General features: G+C 38.5%; 1 protein-coding gene and 1 long non-coding RNA gene across 2 annotated transcripts in view; both read right to left on the bottom strand.

Moving 5' to 3' along the window:
- Calcrl (calcitonin receptor like receptor) overlaps positions 1 to 10936 on the bottom strand; it is a 48238-nt gene extending 37302 nt beyond the window's left edge. The window contains exons 1-5 of the mRNA XM_051167194.1: positions 10782 to 10936; positions 8527 to 8653; positions 5445 to 5555; positions 5101 to 5213; positions 3296 to 3387 (exon numbers count right to left, since the gene is read on the bottom strand). Of these exons, the coding sequence (XP_051023151.1) occupies positions 3296 to 3387; positions 5101 to 5213; positions 5445 to 5555; positions 8527 to 8653; positions 10782 to 10835 (497 nt within the window). The 5' untranslated portion in view covers positions 10836 to 10936. The remainder of the gene's footprint in view (positions 1 to 3295; positions 3388 to 5100; positions 5214 to 5444; positions 5556 to 8526; positions 8654 to 10781) is intronic.
- A 3794-nt stretch (positions 10937 to 14730) lies between these two features.
- LOC127206902 (uncharacterized) overlaps positions 14731 to 15738 on the bottom strand; it is a 49078-nt gene continuing 48070 nt past the window's right edge. Inside the window, exons 3-4 of the long non-coding RNA XR_007832898.1 lie at positions 15058 to 15147; positions 14731 to 14897 (exon numbers count right to left, since the gene is read on the bottom strand). This is a non-coding gene — a long non-coding RNA (uncharacterized LOC127206902). The remainder of the gene's footprint in view (positions 14898 to 15057; positions 15148 to 15738) is intronic.

Raw genomic sequence — 15738 nt, 5'->3', positions numbered from 1 at the left:
TCATATTAAAAAAATAGAAAGAAAAAAAACACACGATCATCTCATTAGATGCCAAAAAAACATTTGACAAAATCTAACATCTATTCATATTAAAACTCTTGGAAAGAGCAAGGATACAAGGCGCATACCTAAACATAGTAAAGGCAATATACAGCAAGCCTATAGCCAACATCAAACTACACAGAGAAAAACTTAAATCAATTCTATTGACTACTCCCTCTGTATCTCTTCAATATAGTACTTGATGTCCTAGCTAGAGCAATAAGACAACTAAAGGAAATCAAGGTGATACAAATTAAAAAAGGAAGAAGTCAATGTATCACCACTATTCATGGATAATAGATAGTAAACATAAGTGGCCCAAAAAGTCTACCAAGGAACTCCTACAACTGATAAACAGTTTCATCAAAGTGGCTAGATACAAAATCAACTAAAAACAATCAGTAGCCCTCCTGTATACAAATGTCAAATGGTCTGAGAAAGATATTAGGGAAACTACATCCTTCACAAAGGCCACAAATAAAACAAAGTATCCTGGTGTAACTCTAAAAACCAAGTGAAAAGCTTGTATGAAAAAAAAACTTCACATCTCTGAAGAAATAAATTGAAGAAGATATCAGAAGATCAAAAGACATAGGCAGAAACTGGTACATTTGCACAATGGAATGCTACTCAGCTATCAAAAACAAGGAAATCTTAAGATTTTCAGGCAAATGGATGGAACTATCAAAGATCATCCTGAGTGAGGTAAGCCAGCCACAGAAAGACACGCATGGTATATACTCACTTATAAGTGGATATTAGCCCCACATAGATGTCCTCTGAGAGACTCCACCCAGCAGGGAATTGGAACAGATACTGGGACTCTGGGCAAAGCACTTCAAACTGTACAGAAGAGTTGGGAGATGGAAGGGAAGGACGGGGGGCGGGGGCAGGAGCTCCACAAGGAGACTATCAAGCCTGGTGGACCTGACCCGAGGGGGACTGCACAAACCAAGGACACTGCAAGCAGAGAACCTAGACCCCCTATTCAGATGTAGCAGATGGACAGCTCATTTTCCACGTGGAGAAGAGAGTGAGGGGACTGCCTCTGACAGGAACTCTGGTGCCCGGGATTTGATCACTGCCCCTTGACAGAGAGGCCCTATGAGAACACAGAGGACGGGGAAGCAGGCTACCCAGATGAAACCTGAGAGGAAAACCCCCACCTATCAAAGGTCTAGGGAAGAGGACGAGGGTGCAAGCGGGAGGGAGGGTAGAAACAGGAACTTAAGAGCGCGGGGAGAACAAAGGGGATATAATGTGAATAAACGATAATAAAATAAAGTGTGGTGTAGCCACTTAATGGAGTATGACGCGGTTTTTTTGTTTTTTGTTTTTTGTTTTTTTAAGGGAAATCATGAAATTTGCGGGTAAATGGATGGAACTAGAAAAAAAAATATTCTGAGTGAGGTATACCAGACTGAGAAAGACAAATGTGGTATGTATTCATTTATATGTGGATATTAGCTGCTTAGGTCTCTGATAACCAAGTAATAACATAGACCCACAGAGATTAGGTATAAAGTAAGGGACTCAGAGTGGGAGGATAAATCTCATTGGGAAAGGGAAATAAAATAGACAGTTATGGACAGATAGGGAACCTGAAATGGGAGGATCAACCGGGGGGGGGGGGAGCAGGAAAGGAAAGGAAAATGGGGAAAGACATTGAAATCAAGGGCTATTTGAGAGATAGTAAGGAACCCTAATATAGTAGAAACTTCCTAAAATATATGCATATATGAAGGCCATCTATATCAAAATGCCCAAGATTGGAGGAGACAGGCCAATCCAGCCATATTTTGTCACCAAATGAAGCTTCCGGTGCTTGGATTGGGTTACCTCTAACCAGGTTGTTGGCCAAAGGGGTCCCATAGGCACTTGAAACAAACCAGGCTGTTGCCAAGACTATGGATTCCTCTCCACAAACTGACAGCAAGGTCCCATTGCTGAATTCATCATCTACACAACTCACTGAATATAGACAAGTCAAACTAGTGCCTACATAGAACTTTCATCCATATGTTCCACCATCTTTGGTACAGGAAAGCACTCAGCATGATACCAAAGGAAAAAACTTTTTTCTTTTTTTATATTTTACTAATTTACTCATATTATATCTAAATTGTTATCCCATCCCTTGTATCCTCTCATTCCTCCCTCCCTCCCATTTCCCCCTTACCCTCCTCCCCTATGACTGTGACTGAGGGGGACCTCTTCCCCCTGTATATGCTCATAGGGTATCAAGTCTCTTCTTGGTAGCCTGCTATCCTTCCTCTGAGTGCCACCAGGCCTCCCCCTCCAGGGGATGTGGTCAAATATGGGACACCAGAGTTCGTGTGAAAGTCATACCCCACTCTCCACTCAACTGTGGAGAATGTGCTGTCCATTGGCTAGATCTGGGTAGGGGTTTGAAGTTTACTGCCTGTATTGTCCTTGGTTGGTGCCATAGTTTGAGCAGGACCCCTGGGCCAAGATCTGCCCATCATAATGTTCTTCTTGTAGGTTTCTAGGACCCTCTGGATCATTCTATTTCCCCATTCTCCCATGCTTCTCTCAGCTAGAGTCCCAATAGGATGTCCTCACCACTGTCCCACTTTCCTGGTAAGTGAAGACTTTCATGGGACATGCCCCTTGGGCTAGTGTCCAGATATAAGTGAGTATATATCATTTGAGTCTTTCTGCTTCTGGGTTAACTCACTCATTATGATCATTTCTAGTTCACCGCCCCAGCCACATGATCTGCAACGATGTCCCTGCCTGCATGGTATGCTAGGGCAGTGGTGACACAAAGATTGTGGGACTAACCAACTACTATCTGACTTGACTTAAGGCCCTCTCCATGAGATGTAAACCATCCTTGTCACTATTTAGGTGACCAAGAACTTGAGATTAGAGAGCCCAGGGACCTAGGAGAAACCAAATACTACTGTTTTTTAAATATAGCAATAAAATGACATTTTGTTATATTTATAGATTGTTGCCTTGCTCAGCCATTATCAGAGAAGCTTCCTCCTGTATCAGATGACAACAAATATAGAGACCCACAGCTAGAAATTATGAAAAGAATGAGAACCTAAACACTTATTCTTATCATGTCTATTTCATAAAACTGAAATAAAATTTAAAAATTCCAATTTACTTTAACTATTAAACTTAATATTGTTACCTATATTTTGTCAGCACATGAGCTTATTATCCATATAATGTACATTAATCATAGTTTTCAAATTAAGAAATATTTAAATGTACTTACTTGAAATAAAAAAATATGATGAGGGAGATGATCAGGGACGCAATAGATAATCCATGTCCAATTATAGTTAGGTAGAATAAATTCAATGCGGTCTATAATTGTGTGATAAAAACATAGTATGAGTTTTGTATCTAAAAATCTATATGTGTGTTAAATAAAATTCAAATGAATAAATATTATTTTTAAAAAACATGTTGATAGATTTATAATCACTTGAATAAAAGCCAATAAATATTTGAAAGCATATAAATGAATAACATCTATGCAAATTTATCAAGTGAGTTATTAAAAAATTGTGTCACATATCCTTCTTTAAGGAATCAGAAGTCACATTAAACCTTTGAGGTAACGCATTTATTGACCTAGCTTACACTATACATAAAATCAGCATTTTATATTCAAAATCAAATAATACTTGATTGATTTGGTTTGTTCAGAATTAAATGCCTGATAAGCCTTTTTTTACTATTCAGTTTTTCTATTTCATTTTCATATGAGGCTCAGAGACAGATCTTAACATGGAAACTTAAATGATCCTTTAATATGGTCAATGGTCTTAGTTTTTGCTCTCTTTCTTTTTCTATTTACTTTTAACATGACATTTAGAGAGGTTTTGATTGGTTGGTTGGCTAGCTGGCTGGTTGGTTGGTTGGTTGGTTGGTTGGTTGGTTGGTAGCTTAGTTGGTTGGTTGGTTGGTTGGTTGGTTGGTTGGTTGGTTGGTTGCTTAGTTGGTTGGTAGGTTGGCTGGTTAGTTGGTTGGTTGTTTGGTGGATTAGTTGGTTGGTTAGTTGGTTGATTGGTTAGTTGGTTAGTTGGTTGGTGGATTAGTTGGTTAGTTAGTTGGTTGGTGGGTCGGTTGGTTAGTTGGTTGGTTGCTTGGTTGCTTGGTTAGTTGCTTGGTTGGTTAGCCGGCTTCGGTTTTGGTTTGGACATTTGAGTGCCTCTAAACAGGCAGAGCATGCGTGATGTTTAAGTACAGTGACAGCTTGCCGTTGTCTAGTAGTTACACTTTACTGGGAGCCACTGGAAGAAAGTACACTTGTCCTGTTTAGCACAAGAGGGATTTCTTGTCCACGGCCATGAGGCAGATAAAGTTCCAAAACAGGAAGCAGATCAATGTTCTCACTTTTAATCATATACACACACAACTGACAATACATAAAAGTATTTCAATCAAGTGCTGCTCTGTGACTGTTGTCCTTAACTTTGGCTTTAATTCTATATTTCAAAACAGGAATAAGAGTAATAGCGTCCTGCACAGCCGGTTAGGATGGCTCCTTCTACCGAGGAGCAGGTGGGGGCTTAGGGCCCCGCTGAACTTAGCCTGTTTGCCTAAGGACAGTTTTTAAAGTAACTCTAGGATTCCACTAGAAACGGAAGTTTCCCCTTATATTACACTTTCAAGTTATATTTTCTATGGAAAATCTGAAACCCCAATAGTGAGGCATTGACTACTTTCCCAGTGTAATGACAGAACTAATGGCAGCTTTTCCACAGATTTACTTTTGTCCTTCTCAAATAATATTACAAAATGGTTTTACTGTGGAATGGACCACTGACTTCTTCTCCACAGTACTTTATTAGACTGTTTCAAAAAAAGGAAATCAAGCTGGGCAGTGGTGGCTCATGCCTTTAATCCCAGCACTCGGGAGGCAGAGGTAGGCGGATCTCTTTTGAGTTCAAGGCCAGCATGGTCTACAGAGCAAGTTCCAGGACAGCCATGGCTACACAGAGAAACCACGTCTTGAAAAAGAAAAAACAAAAATAAAAAAGAAAGAAATCTTAACTCCCAGTTGTGACATACCTTCACTTTCTCGTGGGTGCTGTTGTTACACAGGGTGTAGTTTGTCCATATCCGGTTACTATCTGGATGTCTAAACCAGTTTCCATCTTGGTCACAGATCTTTGTAACCTTCTCTTTAATAGTAAAAAGAAGATAATTTAAAGGAGTTTAATAAACCTACAGTTTTTGTTCAAATTTTTTCTTTGGTTAAATGAATTCAAAAGTAAAAAAAACTTAAAATTAAGATACTTATATACTGAAAATATTTCTAGCCTACATTTATGATAAGTTCCAAATGCATTTAATAAACACAGTGTTCACTAAACAGATTTCAGTAAGATCTCTAATTAAATTCTAGCAGATACCTGAAGGATCAAAATCCTGAAAGTAATCAGGGCAATACTGCATCGACTCGGTTCCTGCGGCAACATCGTTCCAGCACAGCCAGCCGTCCCAGGTCCGGTTGCAGTAAGCCCCTGAGAGGGGAGCCAAAGAGAAGGGTCAGTAAGTCCCTGCAGCAGCTCTTCAGGAAGACTTCTCCGTGCCTGGCGCAAAGAAGACTCCTGGAAATGAAGGAGTTTAACAGCCACAATTGCTTGCTTTTGTCACTAAGTGATCTTACAATAACTACTAAGAATAAGTATTCATAATGCCCAAACCAAACTTAGAAATGGCCCTGCGTAAATATCAGATTCAGTTTAATTGCTATGAAGCAATTGTTCAATAAATCAGGCTATCTTTGATGATTGTCTCTAACCATTAGGCAGTGATTAACTACTGACCCTGTACTTAATTTCTTTTTTTTTTTTTTTTTTTTTTTTTTTTTTTTTTGTAAACAGGGTTTCTCTGTGTAACCGCTCTGGCTGTCCTGGAATTCGCTCTGTAAACCAGGCTGCCTCAAACTCAGAGTTCCACCTGCCTCTACCTCCCAAGTCCTGGGATTAAAGGCCTGCACCACCACTGCCTGGCCCGTTGTTTGTTTGTTTGTTTGTTTGAGACAGGATTTCTTTGTGTATTCCTGTCTGCCTGTCTGTCATGGAACTTGCTCTATAGACCAGGCTGGCCTCAAACTCACAGAGATCAGCCTGCCTCTGCCTCCCAAGTGCTGGGATTATAGTTTCTGCCTAACCAGAAACTGGGTTGTTTTGGTTTTGATTTTTGGTTTTTGTTTTGTTTTGTTTTTTAGAGACAGTGTCTGTCTTTCTGTGTAGTCTTGGCTGTCCTGGACTCACTTTGTAGACCAGGCTAGCCTCGAACTCACAGAGATCTACCTGCCTCTGCCTCCTGAGTGCTGGGATTAAAGTCATGGGTGGAGCCTGGCTAAAACTGTATTTTTTTAAAGATGTGTTTATTTATTATTATGTATACAGTGCTCTGCCTGCATGTACACCTGCACACCAGAAGAGGGCATCAGATCACATTATAGATGGTTTTGAGCCACCATGTGGTTGCTGGGAATTGAACTCAGGACCTCTGGAAGAGCAGACAGTGCTCTTAAGCGATGAGCTATCTCTCCAGCCCTAGAAACTGTATTCTTAATGAAAGCTATTTGATCTTTCTTCTGAAGCAAATACTTCCTAGTCAGTACTTCTGTTTTAACATTTCAATCACAATCGTCTCATATTTTCATCAATGTCAGGATAAAAAGCTTTTGTGATACATGTGTGTATATATATTGCATATTATATATGCATAGAGAAATTAACTCATTGATGTTCTAAGAATATTTAATCAAAAACGTATGACAATCCATAATTCATCAGAATTAAGTAGAACACTGACTGCTGCATGAAATTTTTGTTGGTAATAGTGTCTCTGTATTCCAATCTTGTGATCACGTTAGCTGCAGTGGAGCCATAGTAATTCTGGTGGCCTAAAACTCTAAATAACTGCCAACTTTTAAGAAGCAACTAAGACAACCACAATTTCTTTCCAGTGATTTTAAATTTTAAAATGTTCCCCATCACACGTGGCCATTAAAATGCATGTTGTGATCTACTATAGAACATCTTTATGTCTTCAGAAATCATGTGAGACACGTCCAAGCTCCCACGGTAAAAGTCTATGTGCAATACGCCTCAACATGGCAGCACGACTGTGTTGCTGTTCTGTTGTCTAAATTGTGTTATGTGGTATTGGAGGGAGATAGACGTCTTTTTTTCAGATGGATTTCAGAAACACAAATTTTTTTTTAAATTAGATACTTAGTCTACTCCTAGAGTACATTTTAGAAATCACAAAATTCATTGTGAAATTCTGAAATAAAACAAGAAGGGTTCCTGAATTATTTTTTTATCACAGAATTATTTTATTGTGAACTTTAAAAAGCTTTTCCTGTTGCTCAACATTATTTTTTAGTACTTAAATCTTTATCTAGATCATTTCTAAGGAGTTAGTTCAATAGTTTTAAAGCAATAATATGGGATAAAAGATGTCAGTTAACATATAATTGGTAAGCAAATATTTTAATTACTTTATAATTCAATCTTATTGATTTCCTAGATCAGATAATATATCACTGTTTGGCAAATTTCAAAACATACTTTTCTGACTCTACAACAAAATACCAATGCAGCTACAGTACACAAATAGTTACTGAAATGTTAGTAAATTAATGTTCATTTAAATTGTGCTAAGGGTGAAAAAAAGTTTTTTCTCATTTTTCAATGTAAATTCACTTGTAATTACAGATAATCACTTTACTTGTTATTTAACTTACAGATAAGTATGTTATAATGTTTTCTCCAAACATTTTGATATCTTTCTTTTCTCTGACAGTTTGAAAGAACAGAATTATCTAACAGGTCCATGTTTTGCCTTGACTTGCTGTTTTGTACTTAATCCTGGAGACTCAGTCTGTCTCGGCTAGTCAGGTTAAACCACTGAGCTCTTTTGTGTTTGGATATGCATAGAAACTCTACTTTTGTTACTTGTTTTTTGTGTCCAGAATCAAGGCAAGCGTGTGGTACTTGGAAGGTTCTCCCTGAATGGCACTAATGGCAAAAGGTTGTCTTAAGGGACATAGAGGCATTTAGGCTTCAATAGCTCTGCTACCCAAGCTACAATGGACATATGTGTATTATGAATAAAAACATTCACATGCAAGTTCTAGCAAACATGATGCTTTTTAAAAAGATAAATTTACAAACCATATTTACTTATGGTCAAGAGTTATTGACTTGTCTGTCAGTATTTTGAGTATTTTTACATCTTCTAAAGGATCGTTCTGGAAAAAAAATCAATGTAAGAAGTATTTTGTTAAATTTTACTAAAAAGAGTAATTTGGATCATGTCATAAAATGCACTTCACAGATACATAATAAAATATGTACATAAACCAGAAAACAAGCAACTAGCTAATTTTTATTAACACAAGTGAAGAACTCACATAGATAGTTTTCTCCTAAATATACGTTAAGTGCACACTTAGAATTAGTAAGCAGCTACCTTCGGCTTGATGAACCGGGTCTTGCATAATCTTTTGGTAACATTCATATTGAGCCGTCATGATCTTGTTTCTAGTGACTCCCAAGTCTGTTTGGTTGGCGCCTTCTTCCTCTGCTTTGACAAGACCCTAAGGGAGTAAAGCAACAATGGCTTTAGAAAAGTGGAAGTCTTTATTGGAGGCCCTGTTGGAAAACACCAAGAGCAGTGAAGCACTTGAACACCAAGTGCCTCTCCTGAGGATCATCCCCAATGTGTAGTGTTTGCCAGTTTCTATAGTCTAAACTCTTTTTTTTTTTTTTTTTTTTTTTAAGACAGGGTTTCTCTGTATAACAGTCCTGGCTATCCTGCACTTGCTTTTTGTATATAAGGCTGGCCTTGAACTCACAGAGATCTGCCTGCCTCTGCCTCCCAAGTGCTGGGATTAAAGGCATGCGCCACCACCACCCAGCCCTAGTCTAAACTCTTACCATGCCCAGGTTCAAACAGCTTCAGGGTGCTGGCAACAGCAGCACTGGGAGACACCACTGGCTTCCTGAAGCCCATGGTAGTTGGCTGGCCAAAACACATCCTAAACACTGGTTCTGAAATGCACACCGCTCTACCTACGGTCCCACGCTGGTGTTACTGTGAATGTAGGTAAGCTAGCCACTACTACTTCCAAGACTCTCTTTTATGTTGTAAAACAGTAGAAAATAGCATCCAGGTATCAGGGAGTATCAACCACACAGAAAATAAACAAACTTTGTACATTTGTAAAATCAAAATAATAACTTCCTCACTGGATGGCATCACGTTGCCTGATTAGCATTAATATTGACTGTTATTTTCTGATGGGTTTGAATTTCCTAATAGAGACTTATAAAGCAGTCACCCTGTGAAGGAATAAATGAAATTCTATAACATCAAGATGATTTAAGTCATTTGAGTTTACTCTTTACTATTGTGGATCAAGCACTGTACATTGGGATAACAATTTAGTTGTTATCTGAATAAATTAATTAAATAAAAAATTTTAAAAGCACTGTACATTGAGACACATACTATTCAAAGACAAAATTAGAAAAAAAACACACATAAAACCATTTTACTGAAAAGGTGTTAGAAATTAGGCAAGGTAATAATTTCTAATATATTTACACTCTGCCCCTTGGTGAATTCAAGGGGAGGGGCAACAGTTCCTTCTATTACAATTGGTAAAATGCTACAGTATTGCCTGCAGGGAACTCGCATTGGCTCGCTGGCACACTTGACAGAGGGTGTTAGCTGGAGAAACAGTCCTGCCTTTTGAAGTCTAGTCAGTTACCCAAGGGAACATCTCATAAGTGCAGCCATTGCACTGCTTCTAGACGGAGGGTATTTTCCAATGCGTATACGCACAGAAATGCAATATTGCTTTCTGCTCATTTAAGTTTTCAGTACTTTTTTTTTTTAATCTTTTTGTTTGAATGTTTTGGGGGCTTTGCTTGGAAACACCACAGGAAAATCTTTGCTGGCACAGAATTAGGTGAGGTTATTTCTCTGGGTTTCTCACGTATATAAAAGGAGAAAAGCAACGTTGTTGCTTTGATTCAGTGCAGACAAAAAGATGAAGAGAAACCTAAATACAAATAAGAAGGGAAGCTGTGAGGCTTTGGTAATTAACCCTCTGGCTTCACACCTCTAACACACACATGAGGAGACGCACGTGCATGTGCACACACATATGGAGACACACTTCCCGCAAATTTAGCACCAATGTCTATTTGAATGAGTCAAGCAATGACTGAATGAGTAAACTAATACAAAACACAGTACATGCCCTGAAGTTCCTGTCCGTCTCTATATGCCAGTCAATTGGTGGAACAAAAGAAAAAATTTAAAGACTAGAATATTTTTTTTCGAAGATATAACTCAGAGTCCATGTGCCTCTTTAAACATATTTATGTGCTATGTACATTTGTACTGCTATAAAGTGCCATCCCAGTGTTGCTCAAACTTGACCACTTTAACATGAGTTTGCACATTTGCATCCATTCATAATCCAATCACCCTCCAAGGATCCAACAGAATATATTGGTTATAAAAATTCAAAGTATAAAAAATACCAAAACTAAGTGTATTATTACTGAGTTAATTGGGTATAAAAATGAAATCAGTTTATGTATCTAATAACTACTTCAACTTGTATTTATTAACTTTTCTCAATTAGATGCATACTGTAAGTAAAGCATAAATAATCAAAACTAGTGAGATAAATATATATGATAAATGCTTACCATATTAAAAGACAAGAGAAACAAAAAACATAGTATATGCTTCTTATCCATCATTGGAGTCCAGATGAAATGTGCTGTTTGTTCAAACTATAATAAAAATGACAGAAATAAAATTCAATACCATAAAATTAATATATGCCTCAAAAACTGTTATAACTCTACACTAATTATATGGATTTGATTAAGAGTTCTATGTGTTACAAATGTTGAGAACATTATGGCTTAAAGTATAACAGAGCTTAGTGAAATATAATCTAGTTTAATTTGACTTACAAATAAAAAATTTGACACATGTATTTTTGTGTAATTAGAAAGTATCTTTCTTTCTTTGCCTTTACCAAAATTGGAATAAAATTATTTAACTACAGATATAATCAGCTTTATCTTTTGTATTTTATTACATATAATTTATGCTCATTTATTATAAATATTAAATTTATCTGTAATTTTCTGACTTTAGTTTAAGGAAGGAAATTATTCTCAGGCCAATTGCCTGAGAATTAACATTGAAAAAACATAAACATGTACTTTCAATTCTCCACTGTAGAAAACTGTGGTTAATTTTGTGTTAATACTGATCATCAGTGGGCAGATGTTGAATCACCTAGGAGAGGTGTCTGTGAGGACTGCGAGGGATCACCCATATCGGGCTATTTGACGCAGGAAGACTTACTTTAACAGTGGGCAGCAGCATTCTGTGGCCTGGGATCACGAACTAAACAAAAAAGACAAAGTAAGGTGAACAGGAACATTCACCACTGTCTGCTTCCTGACTGTAGATGCAAAGTGGCCAGATGGCTCCAAAGCCTACTGCTGTTACTTGCTTTGACAAAATAGACTTAAACCTTCAAACTGAGCAAAAAATAGGCCCTCTTCCTTTAGGTTTGTTTCTAGACCGTTATTTTGTTTAAAAGATAAGAAGAATGGTTAATACAGAAATTAATTATTTTAAATCAGGAAATAAAGAGATTCTCAAGGTTATCTGCCTTGTTGGAATAAGGCTCTGGGGAGGGCTAATATGAAGTAAATGTTAATCTAGTGTTAGATGACATTTTTTTAATTTTTTAATTGATTTGTTTTACATCCCAGGGCACCGTCCTTTCTCCTCTCCTCCCAGTCCCACCCTCCCTCCCTCTTCCCCCATCCCCTATTCCACAGAAAAGGGGAGCCCCCACCCTAGCTCATCAAGGAGCATCAAGAATGAATACATCCTCTTCCCCTGTGGCCTGGCAAGGCAGCCCCGCCAGCGGGGTGAGTGATCAAAAGCAAGCAGGTCCATGTCAAAGACAACTCTTGCTCCCCTTCCTAGGGGACCCACATGAAGGCTGAGCTGCCCATTGGCTACATCCGTGTAGGGGGCCTAGGACCAGTCTATGCATGGTTCTTGGCTGGTGCTTCAGTGTCCACAAGCCCCTCTGGGCCCTGGTTAGTTGGCTCTGTTGGCCTTCTTGTGGAGCTCCTGTCACCTCCAGGTCCATCTATCCATGCCCCTCTTTTCCACAAGACTCACTACGCTTTGCCCAGTGTTTGGCTGTGAGTCTCAGAATCTGTTTGGATCCACCGGTGGGTAGAGCCCCTCAGAGGCTCCTGTATTTGAGCATATCAGAGTATTAACAGTGTCAGGGGTTGACCCCCTCCCAGGGGTTGGGTCTCAGGTTGGGCCAGGCATTGGTTGGACACTCATTCAATCTCTATTCTACCTTTATCCCTGTGCATCTTGTAGGCAGGGTAAACTTTGGGTCGAAGTTTTTGCGGATGAGCTGGTGTTCCCCTCCCTCCACCTGAAGTCTTGTCTAATTAGAAGGTGGCCTCTTTAGTCTCCATGACCCTTGCTACTAGGAGCCTCAGCTAGAGTCACCCCCATATCCTCCCAGATGCCTACATGTCCTAGGTCTCCAGATTGTCACAGAGATGCCTCTGCCCACTGTTTCTCTTCTCTCCTCCCACAACCACCCTGCAAAGGACTGACCTCATTTCTCTCCACACCCCCTCTCCTGTCTTGTCCCCTCTCTTTAACCACTTCTGCTGTCTATTCTATTTCCCCTTCTCAGTGAGATTTAATCATCTTCCTTGGGCCCTCCCTGCTACTTATCTTCTTTGGGTCTGTGAATTGTAGTGTGTTTATCCTGTGTTACATGGCTAAAATCTGCTTATAAGTGACTACATACCATGTGTGTCTTTCTGGGTCTGGGTTACCTCACTCAGGATGCCTACAAATTTCAAGATTTCCTTGTTTTTAATAGCTCGGTATCATTGCATTGTGTAAATGAACCACAATTTCTTTATCCATTCTTCTGTTGAGGGACATCTAGGTTGTTTTCAGATTCTGACTAGTTCAAATAAAGCTGCTATGAGCATAGTTGAGCAGATATCCATATTGTATGGTGGAGCATCTTTCAGGTATATATACCCAGGAGTGAGGTAGCTGGGTCTTGAGACAGACCTGCAACCCAAGAAAGTGCCAGATTGGTTTCCAAAGGGGTTGTATAAGTTTTCACTCCCACCAGCAATGGAGGAGTGTTCCCCTTTCTCCACATGAGTGGCAGCATGTGCTGTCACTTGAGTTTTTTATCTTAGCCATTCTGATGGGTATAAGATGAAATCTCAGAGTTGTTTTGATTTGCATTTCCCTGACAACTAAGAATGTTGAGCATTTCTTTAAGTGCTTCTTCACCATTCAAGATTCCTCTGTTGAGAATTCTGTTTAGCTCTGTATCCCATTTTAATCAGATTATTTTGTTTGTTAGTGTTTAATTTTTTATTTTTTTAATATATATTGTAGATATTAGCCTTTTGTTGGATGTAGGGTTGGTGAAGATCCTTTGCTAATCTGTAGATGATCATTTCATTCTGTTGCCTTACAGAGCTTTTCAGTTTCAAGAGGTCCCATTTATTAATTGTTGATCTTAGAGCCTGAGTTGTTGGTGTTCTGTTCAGGAAGTTGTCTCCTGTGCCAGTGAGTTCAAGGCTCTTTCCCACTTTCTCTTCCAATAGATTTAGATTACATTTTAAGCTGGTAAAAATGGCTTCTCAAAGATGGTCCCGCCACTTATCTACCTAGAGGGCAGGAGAGTTTTCCCTGACCCTCACCAGCTGGAGCACTCAGGAAACGGGGCCTCTCCATCACCTGAGCATCACAGTAGAGCTAGCCCTGGTACTGTCAGGGCAGGTGAGCTGAGCTGGCCCCAGGTGCATGATAGCAGGAGAACTGACCCTGATGGTGTGTGTGCAGAAGAGCTAATGGACGAAACTGCTGGAGTGTGTGAAAGGGGCGGTCCTGCACATCCAAAGCTACGTGATCTCCATGACACAGGGCGACAACAGGCTGTCTGAGAGGAGTCCTGGTGAGGATCCAGCAGGAACAGTGTAGCCCAATACAGAGGTCTCAACCCAGACCAATGGCTCATTGCAATGAACAAGTAAAGATGTGTGGACAGAAAGGTATGCTGTGAGGCATATTGTGACACACTACAACTTCTACAAGATTTTTTTTTAATTCTATCTTATTTTCTTTTCTTTTGAAAGGAGGTTATGAGGGCAGGGGGGGATATGAAGAGACTGAGAGATAAGTGATATTGGGGTACACAATGTGAAACTCACAAAGAATCAATAACAAGGTTTTTTTTTAATGGCCTCTCACACACCATCTGTCAGCTGATACTAAAAGACAGACTCTGTGGGTTAATGTCCCTAAACCTTACTTCCTAATATACCCTAACACACTAGTTTTATACATATGAACATGATACATATTTAAATTAATATGTAACAACTTTTCAAAGGAAACAAAAATATCTTCAGTAGATATTTGCCACTGAACAATGAACTTGGCTTGAATTCTATTAGAAAACAAGGCATAGTGCTCATTATATAATTATTTTAGAATAAAATTAGAAAGCCCTTTTCCACATTACCCCATATTTTCTGGGTTTTAGAACATGCGTTGAGAACATTTCATTGGTTGTTAGACTGGATTTTCTCCACCGTTCAACCCCATTAACTCACCTCGCTAGCTGTGGCTGCTCTTGTCAATCATAAGCAGCCTTCAGAATACTGCTTTTCTTCTATCAATCAGCTACCCTGGACTTGTTTTTTAAGGTCTTAAGAAAAGTATACCTGAAAATCAGGAAATCCTGTATTAATCTCACATCTTAAAAAGTAGTGTGCTTGATTGAAAAATGTGAATCAAAACTTCTGTAATTTACTAATTAACAAGATGCTATTTTAGTTATTAATTACATTTCACCCCTGGAAGATCTAATTTCCAAATACTTACATGCACAATTGTCTCCAGACTCGAATCACATTTTCTCCTGGATCATGTTCAACATTGTCTTCAAGAATTCTTAGTTACAAGGGTCATGACCTAAAATATGAATTGATTTAAAATAATTTAATTAATGCTAACAAAATGAAATTATATTCATAGTAAACTGAAATTTACTAAGTAATACTTCTTTGAAAATTATGCATTCTTGAGCTATTCTAGTTTTTAATGAACTACAGAAATGATCCTGGAAAAAATAATCTTCACCCTGACTTTTAAATTTTGTTTATAATAGGTTTGAGGTACTATAAAAGTTTAGTTACCACATGCAATTTTTCAATATAAACCATAGATTATATATAATAAGAGCACAGTTGACCTAGACATTTACATATTTCTTATGAGTAAATAATTTTCAAAGTGGTTATATTTTCAAAGAAAATATTTCCAGGCCTGGTGGTACACATCTTTAATCCCAGGACTCTAGCGTCAGAGACAGGCAGATTTCCGTGAGTTCAAAGCCAACCTGGTAGCCTAGGGAGGTTGAAGCCAAACAGGGCTATATAATGAGACCCTGTGTCAACAAATGAAATAATTTTAAAAATGTTTTTGAATATGAATTTACATGCTTTTTTTCTCGTGAGTTTGTTGATTTATTTTCCTTAGGTATTTATGACAAGTATTTTCTTT

The sequence above is a fragment of the Acomys russatus genome, chromosome 24 (assembly GCF_903995435.1).
Source record: "Acomys russatus chromosome 24, mAcoRus1.1, whole genome shotgun sequence".
NCBI classification, from domain to species: Eukaryota; Metazoa; Chordata; class Mammalia; order Rodentia; family Muridae; genus Acomys; species Acomys russatus.
This window is presented reverse-complemented; position numbering and strand designations above follow the sequence as displayed.